The following is a 21,434-nucleotide window of genomic DNA, read 5'->3' on the forward strand; positions in this document are numbered from 1 at the left end:
TTTCGCTCCTTCCCTTACAGCAGCATGCCATGGGTGGGTGTTTCTGACACCTGCATAGTATGGGTTTTCTCAATCTTCTACAAAAGATAAGAAAGACAAAAGACAAAATGTGAAAATAATCCTTAATGTCTAAAAAAAAATTTAAATTCAGTTGTAAATCTCTTAAATTAGGTGAATATATCAACTAATATACACATTTTTAAATCAACAAAACAGAGCACTCTACTCACTCCTGTTGATTTTACTCAGTCCTGTTATTTTTCATGTAGGCTTCAACAGGAGACAAAGTAACAGGATTGAGTTTTTAATGTACAAATACATGCCAAATTCCCACTTGGCGTAGCTTATAGCATTAAGACAATTTCATCAAATAGGGCCTATACCAAAATAAAAATGAGAGGACTTTTTTGGTCTTCCCATTGCCTGCATAAGATCCAGATGATGTTACATCCTGTTAAAACTGTGTCTTGAGGCATGTTCCATGTTTTTAGAGGGTGCAATGTGTGAGGGTAACAGGACTGAGTGAAAACCTAGGGATAAACAACTAAAATGTGCACTTTATTTGACATATTATGGATTTATGATGTAATATATATTACATCATAAATCCATAATATGTCAAATAAAGTGCACATTTTAGTTTTAGCATTGCTTATATATAGCATAGATGGTATATGGAGTCACAACAATGCAAAAAAAGAAAGAAAAGGTTTCTGAATGATTTCAATGATTAGTTCATTATAAAGTGTAGCTTTAGATCTGGGGACAAATATAATACATAATGTTTTTGTGTTCTCACTAGTTTTAATAATGTAAATTATATAGCATATTTTACATTTGCAGTTAGATTAATTTTCAGGACACTGGTTAATAATGAAATGTATTTTAGAGTTAATTTTCATGCAAATGTCTATACATGGACCAAAAATGTTACCCATTTGGTGGAATAGCTCGCATTTATTTTTCATTCTTAAAGGCACATCTACGTTAATAATGTTCAGGAAAAGCAATAATATTTTTCAGAACTTCTCATTTTTGCCATCCAAAGGGGGAAAAAGTCATACCGGTTTTACACACAATAAAAAGCATATTTGAACATCTTGATTGAGCAGCTAAATGCGTACATGTACACGCCAGATGGCGCTGTGATGCTTTCGCCTTGTTTAAATGTGTTGCCAGATGCGCTTTTTATAAGCGAATTTAAGACTTTTACCAGGTTGTGCATTTCCCTTGCGTGATCTGGCAACATTGAGTTCCTGGCCTATGAGTCAACATCAGCTTCCTGAGCTCTGTTTCAAACACGCAGCTGGACAAAATGGTACGTGTATATTTATCAGAATAGGTTTCTTTATCAGAAGATACTTGTACTTTTTGGGTTCCTTCTAAAACCGTACGTCCGAGTAGATATTTAAGCTGATTTCCCAAAAAGCTGGCATTTTAGCGCTGGTCACATGACAGCAGTAAGCTAGCGCAGCCTGAGTGATTCAGCCCAGTATCGAGTCATAATGTAGTCAGTCAGTCTCTTTTAAATGGATTAAATCAATGACACTCAAAGTATATTCTTTGCTATACGAACTGAGTATGCGTTTCACGTTAGCGATACTTAGTATGGTGTGTTAATGCTGAATGCTGAGTCCAGTAACAGAATGCTAGCCTACAGTGGCTAACATAAAACTGTTAACTAGTATATTATTTGAGGTTGACCATTTAAGTCAATGTAGGCAAAGGACATTTTTAAAAACGTTTACTTTGTTTTCAGTTTACAGTGCCTTGAACCATTTTAAAACGTATTTGCTCAGCAGTAAATGCCGTCCCAATGCAGTTTTACAGAAAACAGTGCTTTCATATCGAACTGTTGTCGTTAAAATTCTATTAGAGTTTTTAGTGAGACTCTTCTTCTTATGGGAAGCGTCAGCAGCTTTTAACCCAAGCTTCACACTAACCGTCTCCTGCAAGTGCCCTCCATTCATCAACCACAATCAGCTAACATCTAATTTATGTTGACGACATTATTTATCCACTTTGTTTCAGTTTTCCTTCTGTCTCACATCACCTTTAATCTTTTGTATGTTATTTTTTGTTATGATCACGCATCCACATCCCCTTCCTCAAACCCTTCCTCACCCACTGTTCCCCTATCCTGGCATCTGCATCGTTTTCAGGCTGGTCACAGAGTAAGTGCCTCTCCACACGTCTCGTGCTCATGGTTTTCTGAATTTTAGAGTAGTGCTGCTGCTTTCCTCTGGCACAATTCCTCTCACCCTCAGACTTTTTTCTGCTTAGACTGCTATAGGTTTATCTTGCAAATGCAATTAATTTGTCTGTGATCACAAAGTAGCTAAGAATCTAATTATCAGCTTGCAGAATGATTGAAAACCGCAGAATACTTATCGGTCTAGGCATGTCGAACATATATCATCCGGTTTCTAAGCATTACAGCAACACGTTTTGTGTGTTTTGAATATTTTATGAACACTGTGATGTATATTTTAAACACAGGCTAAATAGAGTATCAGTGAGGCTGGTCTGACACACCAGTCTCCTGGGAATAATGAGTTATGTTTGGAATGGGATACTGCACAGTACATCCTGAATACTGCCTATTTTTTATTTAAATGTGAAACATTATGCAACAGTGGTTTCAATCAGAAGTATGCTATTGCTGTATGTGTCTCTTTTTTCTCTGCACTTTAGTTCAGTGTTATCATATCAGAAATAAAAACACCAGTTTACATTAAAATCCAGTTTTGTGTTCAGATGTATTAAAGAGTTAGTTCACCCAAAAATGAAATGTATGTCATTATTGACTCACCCTAATGTCGTTTCACACTTGTAGGACCTCCGTTCATCTGTGGAACACAGTAAGATATTTTATATTTAGTCCGAGAGCTTTTCTGTTCCTTCAATGAAAGTGTATGCACACTATACTGTCCATGTCCAGAAAGGTATTCGAACAGTTATGAATCAGGGGATTTATTCATGATTGCTCATGAATCAATACGCGGAATCATAACTGAGTCTTTATTTGAGGATTGAAAACAAACCCGGAAGAGAAGACAATGCTGAATAAAGTCGTAGTTTTTGTTATTTTTGGATCAAAATGTATTTTGGATGCTTCAAGAGATTCAACTTTCTGGACGTGGACAGTATAGTGTGCATACACTTTCATTGAAGGAACAGAAAAGCTCTCGGACTAAAAATAAAATATCTTAAACTGTGTTCCGAAGGTGACCCGAGGATGTCTTAAGGGTGTGGAACGACATTAGGGTGAATCATTGATGACATTTTTTTGGGTGAACTAATAACCCTTTAACTTTGGGCAGTTTGATTTTTGCACATCATAAAGCTACATACTGTACAATTAGATAGGCTGCATCCAAAACCACATACTCTTGAGTAGCTACTTTTTTGAACAAGAACTTGAATTAAAAGTATGTTCATATATAGTATGAACTTAATGTGGGCGTACTACATTCACCATGTTTTCATTGTCATGTGATCTACCAGTCACAGCTGCATCACTTCCCTGCTATTCACAAATCCTCTCCTGTGGCCTCATGGTATAGTGGTGTATTGGATGTGCACTTTAGAATCTGGAAGTAATAAGTCCTCCAGGAGCTTTTCACCTGGGCTACATCTGAAATTGCATACTTCCCTACTGGAGTATGTCAGAATTCACAGTAGTACCACAGTAGGATGACTTATTACATCCGGTAAAATTCTTAAGTGTGTATACGATGGACACTTTACTATCCCATGAGGCCACGCTGGTAGGTCACGTGATAAGGTCAACATGGCGAATGTACATACAGATTACATTCAATTTCATACTGTATAGAACATACTTTTCGTGAAGTAATTACTTATTCAAAATAAGTGCCTACTTTAAAGTAACACATTTTCATTCACATACTGTTTTTCACAAAAAACAGGAACTAAGCAATTTCGGATGCTGCCACAGTATAGGATGTGTGTATGCTATTACAAAGCTTTGTCCAGCAGTAACAGATCTGATTTTATTGAACATTTTTATTCAGGCTAGTATGCGAGTGGTTTGATCTCAGTTCAGCAGAGCTAACAGACTTTAGAAGCCGCTATCTTGCTCAGCTTTAAACTGATTGTTGTCTGAAGAAAATTTGCTCGCATTTCAAATTATTATAATGCTAATGCTTCTGAAGGTGAATCATTCTTTCCCAAAATATTTTAATTAAGATTTTATTCAGACAGCAACTGTCATTGCTTGCGGCTCCACTTTTCCTTCATTCTGAATGTCCAAAAAGTAACATTTGAATGCTAACGAGATGTATTTTGCCATTAGCTGGTGCTTGTGTTAGGTGATCTGCACATTCCCCACCGATGCAACACCCTGCCTCCCAAATTCAAAAAGCTGCTGGTGCCTGGCAAGATTCAGCACATCCTCTGCACGGGAAACCTCTGTACAAAGGAGAGCTATGACTACCTGAAAACACTCGCTGGAGACGTGCACATTGTCAGAGGAGACTTTGATGAGGTTGACATTTATTACCTATTTCTGTTTTTCGTAGTTGCTAATGCACTCTTTTAACCATCCGCATTTTTTGTTCCTAAATGACAGAACTTGAATTACCCGGAGCAGAAAGTGGTGACAGTGGGGCAGTTTAAAATCGGTCTGATCCACGGACACCAAGTGATCCCATGGGGTGACATGGCAAGCTTGGCGCTGCTTCAAAGGCAGCTGGATGTGGATATTCTCATTTCTGGCCACACACACAAATTTGAGGCATTTGAGAATGAGAACAAATTTTATATAAACCCCGGCTCTGCCACAGGGGCCTATAGCGCACTGGAAAGGTATGCCATTTTCTTTTACCTTCGCGTCATGTTTAATCAAACATTATACGTGGATGATTTGTGATTTGAAATTGTCTCTTCACAGCAACATCACACCATCATTTGTTTTGATGGACATTCAAGCATCCACAGTGGTAACGTATGTCTATCAGCTCATTGGAGACGACGTCAAAGTCGAGAGAATCGAATATAAGAAGTCGTAAAGAACGATGATGCTGTCAGCTGCCTTCTTTCAGGATGCTAATCTTGTCATTCCCTCTCACCTGAACGTCACCATCGTACAAATGCTGTATCATAACTTTACGCAAAATTTCAATGTAATATATAATACTGTTTATATGTCACCAGAAGGTCATCATTTGTGGTTTCGGCAGATGGATGTTGAGAATGCAATAATGCTGCATTATTTGCATAATGTTAGTGTGAATTAGTCTTATAAATATGTTATGTCCCCTATTAATTTTTTCAAGGCCTATGTTAAGTCATCTTTCATAAAATAAAACCCCATATCACATGAGCAGTGTAATTATTTAAGAGAACACATTTGACACATTATTAAAATTACTATTTTGAAATGTCTGGAACTACTGGACTGTTGTATGTCTAAGATTTATTTAAAGAATGACTTTAATGTCATGGCATTAAATTAGGGCCCTATGATTTCCGCGGATACGGAACACGGGTACAGAATCCTTTCATAAAATGGAATTTACTGTACAATGTGGAATGTCATGGAATTTGTCAACGTTTGGATGACTAAAAGAAAAGCAGGACGGGTCAGTACACTTGAAGTGATAGTTCACCCCAAAATGAACATTCTGTCATCATTTAATCCTCCTCATGTGAGTAAATAATTCACCAAAAAATGGAAAACAGAATAACATTTTATACATTATATATTTTTAATACATTTCTGTACAATTTTGTGTTGATGATTTCATGATTTCAATTAATTAGACATGTTTTTTACTAATTAAAAAAAATGGATTTCATTTCATAGGGCTCTAAATTACATTCCAAAGCTAAAGTGCACTTGCAAAAGTATAAATAAAGTAATATCTTCCTTATTAGATGGAGTTTTGTTTTCCATCTATACAAATTTCCCAAATATCTAAACATCCTTAAATCAGTTAAGTCTTGTTGACTTGAATTGAACAAAATAAAGTGAGTTTATGCTTAAAACAAGAACAAGTATCTCAATTTCTGAGTCTATTGGCAGATATTTGTTTCTTGATTTAATCATAAAATCACTTATGTCATGTTGCAGTGAGACCAGAAGGTTCAGTAAAAGTTATGTCCATATTCTAGTGTTTGGGAGCACAGCTGTTCAAACTTTTAAGCTTTTTTTGTAAAACTTAATTAAAAAGTAATGAAGATCTGATGGAAATTGTATTTTCAAACTTTGAAGTGTTACTTAGAGAACATTGACATATGTTCCCTTCAATTTACTCCTTACATTTCTTTAATGGGTTTTAAACTTACTTTCATAAATCCTGCAGATACCCAGATGACATATTGATGCGCTATGTAGTAAATAGAAAGTCATCATTATCATCTTCCGATTCGTTGAAAGACAGGCCACTCATGTGTCCAGCAAGATAAGAATCTGTTTCAGTCACCTCCCATTCAAAGTCATCATCCCACAGCCGTGATCCTGCAATTTAGGTTTAAATAATGTTAAAAACAGGAATCTGAAGTGTTCATAATATCAGGATCATAAAGAATCCTGTATATTGGACTATCGTCTAGTGGAAGGAACAAACCTACCCCTTGAAGAAGCAGGTTTTGCATTGGTAGCCCTCCTTTTTCTTGGATGTACCATGTTTGATTGTGCAAATCCAGAAGACACTCTGTAGAAGGGAAATGTTAAGCTTACAACTAAGCCTCACAAAAGTTTTGCAGGTGGCATCACTTACCTTTGATTATTTACGATTTTAGGTAAAGTTGTTTTCTTGGCTTTCTTTAAAGTCGAACGTCTCTTTTCACTTCCCTTTGTCTTGCTTGTAGATGTACTTTGAGAGTTTGCCATGTGTTCTTCTTCTGGGGTGTATGTTGGCATCTGCAGTTTCACATTTAAATTCACATGATGCGTATCCGGCACTAAATATGGAGTATAAGAAGTTATAATATGTCACACATTTGATTGTAATAAAAGTTATTGCTAATACAGGCTTAATAAATCCCATCCTGCTTGTATTATATGATGTGATGGTTCACCTGTCCTGATACACCGGTGTAATACATTCATATAATGTTGACAAATTAGCTGCCGCATATGCTCTTTGCTGTAGGCTTCTGCGAAACTGTACAGGAAGCGCTTCTGTCCAGGTGTCAAGCCTGGATGCTGAAAACGAGATTATTTAAATGTAAATTTCAAGTTACTTGGCAGAAGGTTATTGTGGCTGCTGAAAAAGATATTGTCATGCAAATCATTGTTTTTGTACCATTTTGCCTGTGTTAAGTGTGTATTTCTATTGGAATTTTTATATTTCACCTTCACTTCCTTTAATTAATGTATTTTACACTATGTACACAAAATAGTTACACTCAGGACAAAAATATCATGATGCAATTTTTCATCATGGCCTATAAAATGATGCTGTTTTTATAGGATTTTGTTCTGTTAGCAATGTAAAACTTTTGGATTTAGAAAAAACTGTTTTGGATTATCTAACAGTTTTTGAGTTTTATCAAATATATATTTTATATGGGCTATAAAAAAAATTTGGCTACATAATTTCCATAAACCTAAACCTACATAACTTTTTTTGTTTAACTTTTTAAAGCTACACTGCATGATATTTTCCCCCATCTAGCGGTGAAAAAGCATATGACCATCCAGTGAATAATAGTTTCTGTTCCTCTCAATTCTGATTTCGTTTTAACTCCTACGGTGGCCGATTTAGTCCAAGATTAACATGGCAATCCCCCTCTTCACATTCGACACGGTGCTATCGAGTGTTAAAACGCGATAGGCGAAGCTTGAATTTATGGGTATGTCCCTCTTTGGCTAATGTACTTTCAAAATGGAGGGGCAACATGGGGACCACCCGTATGTATTTTCGATGGCATATTATAAACTTACGAGAATACTTTACTTTATTACTTCAAAGAAATAAATATACATTAATGAGCACATATATTTTTGAAAGAACTAAGTGTTTTTAGCTAAGAATAAACTAAAAAAGTTACACAGTGTAGCTTTAAGTCTGAGCTCCCCTGCTTAAAATAAAAACGTTTTTGTCATCTTAGGACCTCAATAGTATTTTTATTTTTATTGACGCATAAGGATTTAGTACATTTTCATGAAATACCTGTAAAAATGGAGCAGCAGTCATGGTCTTAGGAATATGAATAGTTTTAATGTCCCGTTCTTGCTCTGGTACAGTTGCAGATCTCTGTGTTTTATGTCCAAATATTGAATTTGTTTTTCCTAAATAAGGAAAGAATTGAAACAATTAGTTACAATTTACTCAACAATGGTTATTAAAGAAATAACTCCAAGAGAATGGTTTACTTTACATATGACAGCTGTTTGTCTTCAAATGAACTCAAATGGGTCAGAGACTCTGGTTACTCTGTCCAAATTATACAGGTGTAACGTTTCTGTAATTTACACAGATTAAGCTTGCAGCCGTATGGAAAAACCCTGTCAGGCTACTGGGGAAATAAAATAGTAGTGTTTTGCATTTAAATTTACTGTACATGTTATTGCAGAGGTTTATTACATTTACAGATGCATGGATGCAGCACAAGAGGAAGAGGTGCTATAAAAACTGAAGTGATGTGATTCAGGAACTACAAGCTACTTTAGTTCTAAGATACTGGAGTTATGTAAATTATACAAATTTAAAGCTACACGTTCTTGTATAAGACAATTTGTAAACAAGAAATGTAATATTATTGTCATTTTAACCTTTAACTGAGACTCTTTGCTTTTAGGATGACTATAGGAAAAGTGTCCCAATTAACCTGAATTCACCCAAAGGCAGTAATTGCTAATATTTATAGAACAAACTTACCATTTTGCGCATGGTTAGGAGCAGATGGCCTGTCAAGACATTATCATAGGAAACACGTAATGTAGGCTATGTGACAACAACGCAAAGAAAGTAATTTACATAGTGTTATGATATTCTTACCTTAAAGGCATAAACGACTTTTTATGGTGCAGACGACTTTTATCGGTGTTTTCAAGGAATTTCACGTGCTTTTTCATGCCGAAGTGTTACCTGAACTGTGAGAACTGTAGCATTCAAGTGATACAATATGACCTGTAATCCCATCCGCGTGTGTGCGTTCCCAGTGTTTTCTCTTTTTGACTCTAGCGGGCTTCCGTAGGTGACGAGAAAACAGCATGGCAGATGTTGAAATGGTAAGTGGAACGCATTGCGGAGACAAAACGTTTTCTGTGATATAAGTGAATACGACACAACATCTAGTGCTTTTGGAGCTGGAGAATCGACAATGCCTCGATACGCGCATCTAGTGATGGGTCCTGCCGGAAGTGGAAAGGTAATTCTGCGCCATTGTGTGACTTGTTGGGCTAACAGATGATTTATTAATAATTATGATTTCGTTGTTTGATTGTATGTATGTGCTGAATTAAAATCCTAAACACTAGATTGGTCTGCATTACGCCTGATTATAGGCTACAATCCATGGCCAGTGGTAGCTATATCGTTGTTTTGAATACAGTATAGTGATTTTAATATTTATTTATAGAGTTATTTTCTCCTTTTTTCAGAGTACATATTGTGCCACAATGATAGATCATTGCCAGGCCCTCAACCGATCTGTACAGGTGGTGAATCTGGATCCAGCTGCAGAACATTTTGAGTATCCTGTTATGGCAGGTGATGAATCAGTTCATATTACACACACATATATTTCAGTTTTTATTTTGAGCATGTGTTCATGTGAAAAAGGTTTTACAGTTCATGAGAAACAAATTCTGTTGAGTGTTTCAAGCTTTTTACTGGTAGCCGGTGCTGTCCCAACAGTATAAGAGAAAAAAATGTAAAAGTGTTACAGCCTTTTTTAAAACCTTTATTCAACCCCTTTAGTTAACAAACAGACATTCATCATCATTGTTTAACACGCCCACAATAAATCCAAGCAGCATACACTGAAAGAGAAAAAAGTAAACAAACTTAATATTTTACTATTAATAATAATTAAATAACACAATAAAAGCAAATGATAAAATAGACATTACATGTAGCCGTTCACACTTGACAGTAAGATTGATTAACAATTTATAAAACATAGGATTACTTGTTATTACATTAGTTATATAAAATTTCTGCATTATAATTATTTAAAATTAAATTACTTTAAACTTCTTTTTTTTTGCTTAAATAAATTGAATAGTCCCAAACAATCTTAAAAATAGATATTTGAGTGGTAGAATATTCATTGCATATTTTAAACATTTTAAAAAAACATTTAGGTAAAGAACAATTTTACCTAAAACTTGAAATACAATTTATATTTCATAATTATTGGTACAACTTTCCCAGGCAATGACAAAAAAATGCTGTAAAAAGAGAAATTTTTATACATTAAAATATAAAAGCACCACTAGAACAATGTTATATATTTTGTTGACTTGTGTACTTACAATATCCCAAATTTTTCCAAGAAAGTTTAAATCCAGAGATATAAGAAATTTTAACCAGGACACGGACCGTGTCTGTGTGTCGCTTATCAATGACATCATACACATGTTCCCCACAAAATTGTTTTATTTTGTAGAAACCATGGAAACCCCAAAGAGGCTTTAATATATTTTAATATTATAAAATACAAACAATTTGTATATCAGAACTAGTGTTGCAACTGTCCTTGTTTTGCTGCTGCTTTTTTGTGCAGAGAAAGGACTCTATGGAGCTTGTGCGCAATGTCATTTCTGTTACTAGTTTGTGTTTAAAGACTTATAGTGTGTTCTTCTGATACAATTGCCCCTGGTGCAGATATTCGAGAACTGATCCAGGTAGATGATGTTATGGAGGATGACTCCCTGAGATTCGGCCCCAATGGAGGACTGATCTTCTGTATGGAGTATTTCGCCAACAACTTTGACTGGCTGGAGGAGAGTCTTGGTCATGTGGAGGATGACTACATACTGTTTGATTGCCCTGGTAAGGAGTGATGTGCCAGATGGTATGGGGCTGCTGATGAGAACTGGCATGGAATAGTTAAGAGCATTGTGTCTTATTGACCGCAGGTCAGATCGAGCTGTACACGCATCTGCCTGTTATGAAGCAGCTTGTGGAACAGCTGCAGCAGTGGGAGTTCCGCGTGTGTGGCGTCTTCCTGGTTGACTCGCAGTTCATGGTGGAGACCTTTAAGGTAATGCTGTCACATGGCAATGACTGTTAATGTAAAAATCAGTCTCATGTTGTTTTATTCAAATAAATATAAGTATAACAGTTCTATGAGGTGGAAGAGATGTCTGTTTTGGCAAATGTTGGCTGGATTCTTATTGTTTGTTGTAATGTATTTTCTAGTTTATCTCTGGAGTTATGGCTGCCTTGAGTGCCATGGTGTTGCTAGAAATTCCACAAGTCAACATAATGACCAAAATGGATCTACTCAGTCCAAAGGCTAAGAAGGAAATAGAGAAGTATGTTATAAAAGATCTTGAAATTAGATCAATTTATAATTCTCTTTTCAACCTACAGTTAGATGTCATAAGTGTGTTATTTTTTGTTGTTGTTTTGTTTTATTTGCAGGTATCTAGACCCGGATATGTACTCAGTGATGGAGGACAACTCTGTTGCTTTAAGAAGCAAGAAATTCAGAAAGTTAACCAAGGCCATATGTGGTCTGGTAAGTATATTCTGCCTTGGGTACCTTGATACAAGTCCATAATCTAGGGCTGAACATTTTTGGTTCAAATTTATGATTAAAATGCAATTTAAAAAAAATAGCTCCAGGTTTGCCTAGCTTGTTTGATGGGCTGTTGTTATAATTTTTGATTATATATAAAATGATGATTATAATTATAATCAATATTAAGAAATTATATTAAGAAAATAATAATTATTAATTATTTAATAATTTTAATTAACCACAATAAGAGATCTATATTGTAACGAATGCTAATTCTCTCTAATTTAACAATAATAATTTTAGTTTTCAGTGAAACTTTCTAAACAATTCAAATTTTTGTCTTATTTCTTTTATTTTCAGTATGACTAAGACTAACAAGATAATTATAGTTAAACAAATTAAGAAATATATTACTAGTGTGATAATACTATTTTACTGTATACAAATGGAGTAATGATAATTTTACAATAATTACAGCTGTAAAATCACAACACTATTATTTTTTTGTCTTCATTTCTTTATTTTATTTTTATTTATTTATTTGTTTCCAACTAAACTAAATATTATTTGTTGGCTAGAGGTTTATTAATTATTCTTATTACAAATCTGTTAGAAGCCTCACACTGTGTATTTATTTTATTAAATGGCAGCCTTGGCAGTTTGATAATCGCATAGCCACATTACAATTTCAATTTTATTTCGATTAATTGTTCAGCCTTAGCATCTTCACACTGATCATGTCAGGTGATAGTTTTACAAAAATTCTTTAGTAAATTGTTAAAATGCCACTGTTTTCTTTAGATTGATGATTACAGTATGGTTCGATTCCTGCCCTTTGATCGCACTGATGAGGAGGGCATCAACATTGTCCTGCAGCACATTGATTTCTCCATACAGTATGGTGAAGACCTGGAGTTTAAAGAGCCCAAGGTTTGCGCATAATGCTACTGACATATGCTATGAACTGATGTTTGTTTCAACTATACATTTATGAAAGCTCTTTATGGTAAAAAAAAAAAAAAAATTAAACATTAAACCGATCCATTTTTGTTTTCTCTAGGAATTTGACGAAGAACCCAGTAACACAAATTTTGATGAGTTCTTCCAAGACAAAGCAGATTCTTGAAATCCCACTGTGAAGCCAGACTACATTTAGATGTGTTCCACTAATTAAGAGATTCATTTATTTAAACAATATTTTGTCATGTTCATAATATCATTGGTTGGAGGGTGCAGCCGAAACCTGTGCTATGTCTCAATCTTCTTAGCAGAGTTTTATAAAATGTAATCAGTTTTTTTAGAATTGTCTATTTATTTTTGCAATAAAAGTATGGAAATGACAATGTGGTTTTAATTATTTATTTATTTTTAAGTCTCAACACGCTACACCTGAAGGAAAATGTTAAGGGAGACACATCTTGGATGCCCTGGGGCTAAGCAGATAAACATCAGATTTTAATTTTTGGGTGAACTATCCCTTTAACGCACTTATGTTGTCTAGGTAAGCAGCTCGCTAGGTTTTGATTGCTGTTTTAAAATGTTTTAATAGCTCTGTGCAGAAGAGTGGTTTATCATTATTTGTTATTTAATAGTGAGATGTGTAGGGGTTAGTTCATCCAAAAATGAAAATTACCCCATTATTTGCTTACCCTCAAGCCATGACATTCTTCTTTCAGATGAAAACAGTTGGGAGATATATTAATAAATGTCCTGGGCAGACTGGGCTGGCTAATCCTATAATGGGAGTGAATGGCAGCCCAAACAAAGTGTCACCACAGCAGTTATGCTTTCTTTGTAATTTGAATATGGATGGAAGTCTGGCGGGAGCTAGATATTTTACTTTATAAAGTGTTACATATAAATATTTTTCTTACGCAAACGCTTCAGCCGTATGGATTATAATGGATGGATCGATTGGATGCCCTTTTTTGGCCTGCTGCCATTATGATGCTTGGTTTACCCGGACATTTTAAAATAGTTCCGATTGTAGTCTAAAAAATGTTATGTTACGCACACCTAAGATGGGTGGAGGGTGAGTAAATCATGGGGTAGTTTTCAGTTTTGAGTGAACTATAGCTTTAAACAATCGCTCATATTTGGCCAACCAGTCTTACATCCTTTAAAACTTTATAGTTCACCCAAAAATGAACATTTGATGCTTATCTTGGATTCCCTGGGGGTAAGCAGATAAACATCACAATTTCATTGTTGGGTGAACTATCTTTTTAACCAGTTATGTTGTCTAGGTAAGCCGCTCACTAGGTTTTGACTGACGTTTTTAAAAAGTTTTAATAGCACGCGTACCTTTTTTTAGATAAAAGATCATTTTTAAAATAAGTGATTTTCAAAGAAATTATGTTCTGGGGATGAAAAGGGGAAACAGCAAAGCTGGTGTTCTTCGGCGCCCCCCAGTGGTTATGACGGGATACTACACTGGGAACTTCCTGTATCTGTGTGTAGGGTGGGACAGCGGAAGCGGCGGCTAGCAGCTCTGACATAATTATTTTTGCCTGCTAGGTTTGGGACGTATTGTGCCAAAATGCCGGTAAGAAATTATTAAACGTTACGATTTAAACAAAGAGCGCAATTGTTTGCTTCATGAGCAGCTTTTGTGCAACGTTTTAGAGCTGGAGCGAAAAATATTTTAGCATTATTAGCCACAGAGCTAACCTATACATCATCTTACTCAGACCATTTTTCCACAAATTTAACTGTTTTACAAAGATATTTTATTATGTTTTGGTATTTATGCTTAATTGGCCAATCTATATGTAATGTTATATGGAAGTGTCAAAAATATGTTGCTGAAACAGATTTGTTCACGGTGCAAACAACTGGATTTCCTCATTTGCATTCAGTGCAGTGATAACTGGCTGTTTCTCTTCGAGTATTGGTTATTTTAAAAACAAGTTTGCTGTGTTAGAGATAATTATTGGTTTTCGCTTGCATTTTATTATCTCCCACTTTCTTCAGGCTTACCACTCAAGCCTGATGGATGCAGACACCAAACTGGTGGGGAATATGGCATTATTGCCCCTTAAAACACAGTTTAAGGGCCCTGCTCCTAAAGAAAGTAAGAAAGTTTGCTTGGTTTTAGGCAGTACTGCGAGATCTAAGATGTGCGATTCTTCCTTAAATGGCCATCATTGGTAAAGCGTATTTGACAAACCAGCTGTTCCTTCCTGTTTCCATATTCAGCCAAAGACTCGGATATTATCGACGAGGCCATCTACTACTTCAAAGCTAATGTTTTCTTCAAGAACTATGAAATTAAGGTAAGGGGTGAATTTTTGTAGGCCAACGGAAAAATGTGCTTGCGTGCCTTAACATGAATTCATAGCTCTGTCCTGACTCCAGACTGAGAAAAGAAAGTTTCTCCCTGTATCCTCATTTAAACTTTTTGAATTGGGTGTGTGTGTGGCTTTTTACCTTAAACATTTATGTTTAATATTAGATTTTAAATAATTGTATGCACTTAAAAATCGGTATGAACGTTGCTATTTTTTACTTGTGATAACAGAATTTATTTTCAAAATATTTAATCTTTACCTTTGCTTATATATATATCTATATATAAGAAGAAGAAGGAACATGTAACAAACAGCACAGCATACAGCAGATCACAAACAAAGTGTAGCATTCATTCGTAGCAGGGGAGACGATAGTTCTCTCAAAATATTTTAAACATGTTAATAACTTATTATTTTTTAACAATTTCAAAGATGATATAAATTATTTAAAGTCCACTATAAACACCTTAAAATTTGGGGATACATTTAAATACTTTTGTTTATGTATATGAAATTTAGCCTGCAGTATAAATAAATTAACAATGTATTCAAGATCTTTGTTAACATTGTTTTCATAATATACAATAATATCATTTAATGTAAAACGATACTTAATCTTCACTAAATTAAAGATACAATCTGCCATTTTCCTCCATAAACTTTGGATAATTTTACAATCGAAAAACAAGTGTCAACAGCTCTCTCTCTCACTTTCACAAAAAGAGCATAAATCATCAATATCAAAGTATCTTAAAATTAAAGATTTAACAGGGTAGATGGCATGCAAAATTTGAAAATGTATTTCTGTAGTTTTATTAATAATAAAATATTTAAATGAACATTGCAATATTCGTAACTTCTCTGTTTTGACGTAGCCTATATTCCCCCCCCCCCCCTTTTTTTTTTTTTTTTTTTTTTTTTTTTTTTTAAGAAAAAAATTAGAGAGGGATTTGATCTTGTCCCTCAGAATTGTTTGGATTGCTGTTGCTGTGATTATTTTATGAGTGACAGGTTGTCACTCCCTCGCGCAGGTTAACACGTCATCAGAGAATAGAAGTCCCTGCAAATGGGAGGGGGAATGTTTTGATTAAATGAGGGCACATGTATTTAAAATAATAATTTAAAAAAATGCAAGGATGTTAATAATGGAAAATACACCAAATTTAATTTAAGTTTGCAAAATGGATTATTATTGAGCTGAATAATGACACTGTTGTCTTCTTTATAGCTAAAGATTTGTTTCATACTTGATGAACTCTGCAACATTAACACTGTTATTTTTGTTTATTACTGTGAAGATGCTTTGACACAATCTGTATTGTATTAAGCGGCTTATATGCAGAGTATTTAAATTAATACATTTTTGGTTTCTTTCCTTCTGATAGAATGAGGCTGATCGAACTTTGATCTACATCACGCTTTACATCTCTGAATGCCTCAAGAAGCTCCAAAAGGTAACTATTTAAAAAAAAAATCAGTGATTAATTGCTTGTCAGGTGTTGTTGGTTTTCCTCATAGCGAGTAGCGAATAAGTATCTACAATCTTATAAATGATTTCTAGTGCAGTTCAAGGGGCCAAGGAGAGAAGGAGATGTACACACTGGGAATTACCAATTTTCCCATCCCTGGAGAACCTGGCTTCCCACTGAATGCCATGTATGCTAAACCCTCCAACAAACAGGAGGAAGGTATGTCCTAACAAAATCAAAACTATACTGAGTCTGATTCATTTTCACATCCACTTAGACCTTCTTTATGATGAGTCTATTATTATTATCGCCAAATTGATCTAGACACCATCTTTTTCCCCTGCACAGAAACAATGAGGGCTTACCTGCAGCAAATCCGACAGGAGACGGGACTGAGATTGTGTGACCGCGTGTTCGACCCTCAGACAGACAAACCAAGCAAGGTGGGGCTTTATTAAATATAGTTTTTTTTCCCCTTTGCATTGTGACAATTATTTGAATAACAGTTAAGAAAATTGTTTCTCCAAAGTCTTGTTACTGTAAAAATAAAAATATAATAATTTTGAGATACTTCACCGCTTTTTCATATTAAAGGGGGGGTGAAACACTCAGTTTCATGTCAATCTTGAGTACCTATAGAGTAGTATTGCATCCTTCATATCTCCGAAAAGTCTTTAGTTTTATTATATTTATAAAAGAAATATGGGCTATACCGAGTCTTTCCGAGAAAAAAACGAGCGCCTGGAGGCATATCGTGTGGGCGGAGCTAAAGAATGACGAATGCGCGGTGATGTCCTCAAGCGTGGAGAAACCCTTGCTATCGATCTCAGCTAATAGATATGATCCAGAATCTAATTCGGAGGCTGAAATAGAAACAGCAACAGCAGGACGTCCGTCTCTGTGGTATGTACTGTATTTGGTGGACTGTCAACATTTGTGTGTCTTTACTCGCAGTTTATGAGGACATGATTCGGTTTATGGACTATTGTATGCGACTAAACCTCAGCAGTAGCAAGCAAAGCGGTTTTGCACGTCAGACTAGTGTAACGCTATACATAGAACAGCAATGAAGTCCGTTTGGGCATTTGAATGACGAAGCACGCGATCGTGTCGTTTACTGATGTTTACTCACTTACAGCAACAGCACAGACTTTTGAAGCAGTTTTACTCACCGGCTGCTTCCAAAGCATGACCGAACCTTTATCGCTGGGACCGCTCCGTCAAAAACACACTTCTTGGAGTGTGGAGATCCACTTTGCGATGCGACTGAAGCAATGTTTTGAAGCTTCCCGTCATTTCTGCGTTCAAATCGGTTCAAATGCAGCGCTGCCTTCCCGGAATGCTGTGCTGAAGCGTTGAAGTCGCTTAATGTCAAAGTGGAGGAATGAAGTGGAGCGCGGTGCGGACTATAACTGACATAAGTGTTCATGGACGACTGGATCTGCAGCTTGAGAGCAGTGTTTATGTGTGTGCATTTCCTCTCTCGCTGTAGTCACGCGCGCGCGCCCTACCGGGAGAAGAGCCCGTATGGCCCATACAAGGACCTTCCGGTCTATTAACGTCAAGCCGAACTATACTCGAAAAAAGGGGGAAGATGAATCTGTATTTAAACTGGATCATTAATGTAGTAGAAATCTGAAATTATTTTTGAATTTGGTGCCCTCTAGACTGAGAAAAGACAGAAAATGTATTTTTGTCTCATGTGGATGAAAGACTACAATTCCCAGAATGCTTCGCTGCCCTGTGAGGCCATTCCCAAAGCCACCGCGACTGGATTACAGTGACTGAGTTCAGAAAGTACAATTAAATACTGAACGTGTCTGTTCAATATAACGATTGAGTCGCCGCGTGAGTCTCACGGCACTAACTCAGATTAGGAGTCAAATTACATTTAATGTCATAAATGAGCTGATGAGCTCTCGTGATGAGAGCTGAGGTAATCGCGACCACATTCACGGCATACATTCACAATGCGTGTTCAGTCTGGCGTGTTTTCAGTTCATGCCTTTGGAAGCTTAACTTTCAAAGAAATTAATTTGAGAAGTTAAAACACTTACATTGCTCAGCATCCGTTTAAATTAATGCCTGTAGCTGCCAGCTGTGCTGTAAGTGTGATCTCCCATTCCCCAAGCGTGAGTTGAAAACATGAGGAAATGGCTCCCTCTGCTGGCTGTAGTCTTTAGCCTCTGGGCAAACATTCCAAAGATGACGCAAAAATCGTCAATTTGTGTCACGAGAGGAATTTTTCCAGAAATAAACTGCAGAAATCTCTCGTCTCAGGGGGATATAAGAGGGGGGAGCACGATCATTTGAATATACTCCAGGGTTTCTCCTGACACAAAGCCATATGCTAATCGCTGAAGTAACCCTTTAACTAAGACGAGTTGATACATACCGCTCTCGTCTCAGTGCGTGCACTTAATCGCTCTGATGCGTGGTGAAATTCTGATAGCATTTAGCTTAGCCCACTAAGCCCAGTTCATTCACTATGGTACCAAACAGAGATCAAGTTAGAAGCGACCAAACACCTCCACGTTTTCCCTGTTTAAATACAGTTACACGAATAGTGCCAGTTCTTCTTAGGTGCATGTCCATTGTGAGACATAATCTAAAAATAAAATCCAGAAATCACAACGTATGATTTTGTAACTGTTTATTTGTATGTTACAGCTGCAAATAAGTATTTGAACCCCTGAGAAAATCAATGTTAATATTTGGTACAGTAGCCTTTGTTTGCAATTACAGAGGTCGAATGTTTCCTGTAGTTTTTCACCAGGTTTGCACACACTACAGGAGGGATTTTGGCCCACTCCTCCACACAGATCTTCTCTAGATCAGTCAGGTTTCTGGCCTGACACTGAGAAACACCGAGTTTGAGCTCTCTCCAAAGATTCTCTATTGGGTTTAGGTCTGGAGACTGGCTAGGCCATGCCAGAACCTTGATATGCTTCTTACAGAGCCACTCCTTGGTTATCCTGGCTGTATGCTTTGGGTCGTTGTCATGTTGGAAGACCCAGCCTCGACCTATCTTCAATGCTCTAACAGAGGAAAGGAGGTTGTTCCCCAAAATCTCGCAATACATGGCCCTGGGCATCCTCTCCTTAATACAGTGCAGTTGCCCTGTCCCATGTGCAGAAAAACACTCCCAAAGCATGATGCTACCACCCCCATGCTTCACAGTAGGAATGGTGTTCTTGGGATGGTACTCATCATTCTTCTTCCTCTAAAACCGTTTAGAGGAATTATGACCAAAATGTTCTGTTTTGGTCTTATCTGACCACATGACTTTCTCCCATGACTCCTCTGGATCATCCAAATGGTCATTGGCAAACTTAAGACGGGCCTGGACATGTGCTGGTTTAAGCAGGGAAACCTTCCGTGCCATGCATGATTTCAAACATGGCGTCTTAGTGTATTACCAACAGTAACCTTGGAAACGGTGGTCCCAGCTCTTCAGGTCATTGACCAACTTCTCACCTTTCTTAGGATCATTGAGACCCCACGAGGTGAGATCTTGCATGGAGCCCCAGTCCGAGGGAGATTGACAGTCATGTTTAGCTTCTTCCATTTTGAAATGATTGTTCCAACAGTGGACCTTTTTTCACCAAGCTGCTTGGCAATTTCCATGTAGCCCTTTCCAGCCTTGTGGAGGTGTACAATTTTGTCTTTGGACAACTCTTTGGTCTTGGCCATGTCAGTAGTTGGATTCCTTCTGATTGGACAGGTGTCTTTATGCAGCTAACGACCTCAAACAGGTGCATCTAATTTAGGATTAAAAATGGAGTTGAGGTGGACATTTTAAAGGCAGACTAACAGGTAATTGAGAGTCAGAATTCTAGCTGATAGACAGGTGTTCAAATACTTATTTGCAGCTTTATCATACAAATAAATAGTTAAAAAAATCATATATTGTGATTGTCTCTCACAGTGGCCATGCACCTACGATGACAATTTCAGACCCCTTTATGATTTCCAAGTGGGAGAACTTGCAAAATAGCAGGGTGTTCAAATACTTTTTATTTTCCTCACTGTTATAATGGGATCACAATGCAAAGTATAACAATCATATAAAATAATCTAATTTTCTTTATAAATAATATTTGTATACATTTTCTTATTTTGGGTTTGAATACAACTTGTATAAAATATTTCATTCATTTACTTGTATATAAATACTTTATCTATTAATTTATTTTTTAAAAATGTATGATAATCATTCAAATGTCTTTGGTCTACAGTGGTGGGTGTGCTTTGTGAAGAAACAGTTCATGAACAAAAGTTTGTCTGCACCTGGCCAGTAACAAACCACTCAGGATCTCTCTTGGTGCTTCTGTGTGGATGATTTTTTTTTTTCTTCTTCTTTAATGTGTATGCAAGCGAGTTTACTCTGATTCTGTAAAAGATTTTTTTACTGGTGATATCAAGCATATTTGAGTTCTGTAAAGCAGGAGCTGATCAAATAAAAATCTATTGAAGAGAAACAGCATCTCTCGTCAGTGAATGCTACTAATACACTTGGTGCCAGGTTATTTTAGTAATACTTATTACAATTATATTAGTGCTGTCAAATCGATTTATCGCATCTAACATATAATTTTTTTAATGTTTGTGTATATACATATAGTATGTACACAGTGACAATGTTTAGTTACTGAATGAATCCGCATTTTTACACGAGTCAGTCTAATGAATGACTCAATGACTCATTTACATTTTTTTTTGGCTAGATGTGATTAATTAGTTTGACAGCACTCATTTATATACTATTTCAATATTTTTTCAAATTACCTATATTTCAGGCCTCATTTTATTTTTAATTTTACTTTAATTTGCTTTCGTAATTTTCTTTTTTATACTTTCCTTTAGTTTGTCATTTTAGTACTTATTTCATGTAGTTGCCAAGTTTTGTTTTCATGTATTTATATTTTGTTTCAATTAACAAAACATTTTTTTAGTGTATATATATATATGTGTGTGTGTGTGTATAAAACAAGTATTTATTCATATT

The 21,434-nt window shown here is 36.0% G+C and overlaps 4 protein-coding genes across 5 annotated transcripts; 3 read left to right on the forward strand and 1 right to left on the reverse strand.

The window, feature by feature from the left end:
- Positions 1 to 1,186: 1,186 nt before the first annotated feature.
- On the forward strand, positions 1,187 to 5,344 carry vps29 (VPS29 retromer complex component). 2 transcript variants are annotated; one of them, XM_067423488.1, is made up of 4 exons: positions 1,187 to 1,318; positions 4,319 to 4,510; positions 4,595 to 4,830; positions 4,916 to 5,344. In XM_067423488.1, exons 1-4 carry the CDS (start codon positions 1,316 to 1,318, stop codon positions 5,031 to 5,033), a joined length of 549 nt encoding a protein of 182 aa, XP_067279589.1. In that variant the 5' UTR covers positions 1,187 to 1,315; the 3' UTR covers positions 5,034 to 5,344. The 2 variants fall into 2 exon arrangements, with proteins under 2 accessions (XP_067279589.1, XP_067279588.1); XM_067423487.1 differs by lacking the exon at positions 1,187 to 1,318 and adding an exon at positions 1,794 to 2,174.
- Positions 5,345 to 5,549: 205 nt separating this feature from the next.
- Positions 5,550 to 9,102, reverse strand: LOC137046326 (protein FAM216A). The gene is made up of 7 exons (XM_067423486.1): positions 8,973 to 9,102; positions 8,853 to 8,881; positions 8,145 to 8,263; positions 7,048 to 7,174; positions 6,747 to 6,930; positions 6,598 to 6,680; positions 5,550 to 6,484 (listed from the first exon to the last, which is right to left on the reverse strand). The coding sequence occupies exons 1-7, from the start codon at positions 9,047 to 9,049 to the stop codon at positions 6,354 to 6,356; spliced, it is 750 nt and encodes a 249-aa protein (XP_067279587.1). The 5' UTR covers positions 9,050 to 9,102; the 3' UTR covers positions 5,550 to 6,353.
- A 109-nt stretch (positions 9,103 to 9,211) lies between these two features.
- On the forward strand, positions 9,212 to 13,002 carry gpn3 (GPN-loop GTPase 3). Its single transcript, XM_067423485.1, has 8 exons — positions 9,212 to 9,345; positions 9,578 to 9,686; positions 10,806 to 10,973; positions 11,060 to 11,184; positions 11,343 to 11,458; positions 11,568 to 11,664; positions 12,469 to 12,597; positions 12,728 to 13,002. Exons 1-8 carry the CDS (start codon positions 9,298 to 9,300, stop codon positions 12,791 to 12,793), a joined length of 858 nt encoding a protein of 285 aa, XP_067279586.1. The 5' UTR covers positions 9,212 to 9,297; the 3' UTR covers positions 12,794 to 13,002.
- A 1,058-nt stretch (positions 13,003 to 14,060) lies between these two features.
- arpc3 (actin related protein 2/3 complex, subunit 3) lies at positions 14,061 to 20,907 on the forward strand. Its single transcript, XM_067424277.1, has 7 exons — positions 14,061 to 14,212; positions 14,641 to 14,740; positions 14,866 to 14,942; positions 16,343 to 16,411; positions 16,519 to 16,645; positions 16,775 to 16,869; positions 20,665 to 20,907. Exons 1-7 carry the CDS (start codon positions 14,207 to 14,209, stop codon positions 20,725 to 20,727), a joined length of 537 nt encoding a protein of 178 aa, XP_067280378.1. The 5' UTR covers positions 14,061 to 14,206; the 3' UTR covers positions 20,728 to 20,907.
- Positions 20,908 to 21,434: the final 527 nt, after the last annotated feature.

Source organism: Pseudorasbora parva, chromosome 18 (genome assembly GCF_024679245.1).
Source record: "Pseudorasbora parva isolate DD20220531a chromosome 18, ASM2467924v1, whole genome shotgun sequence".
NCBI classification, from domain to species: Eukaryota; Metazoa; Chordata; class Actinopteri; order Cypriniformes; family Gobionidae; genus Pseudorasbora; species Pseudorasbora parva.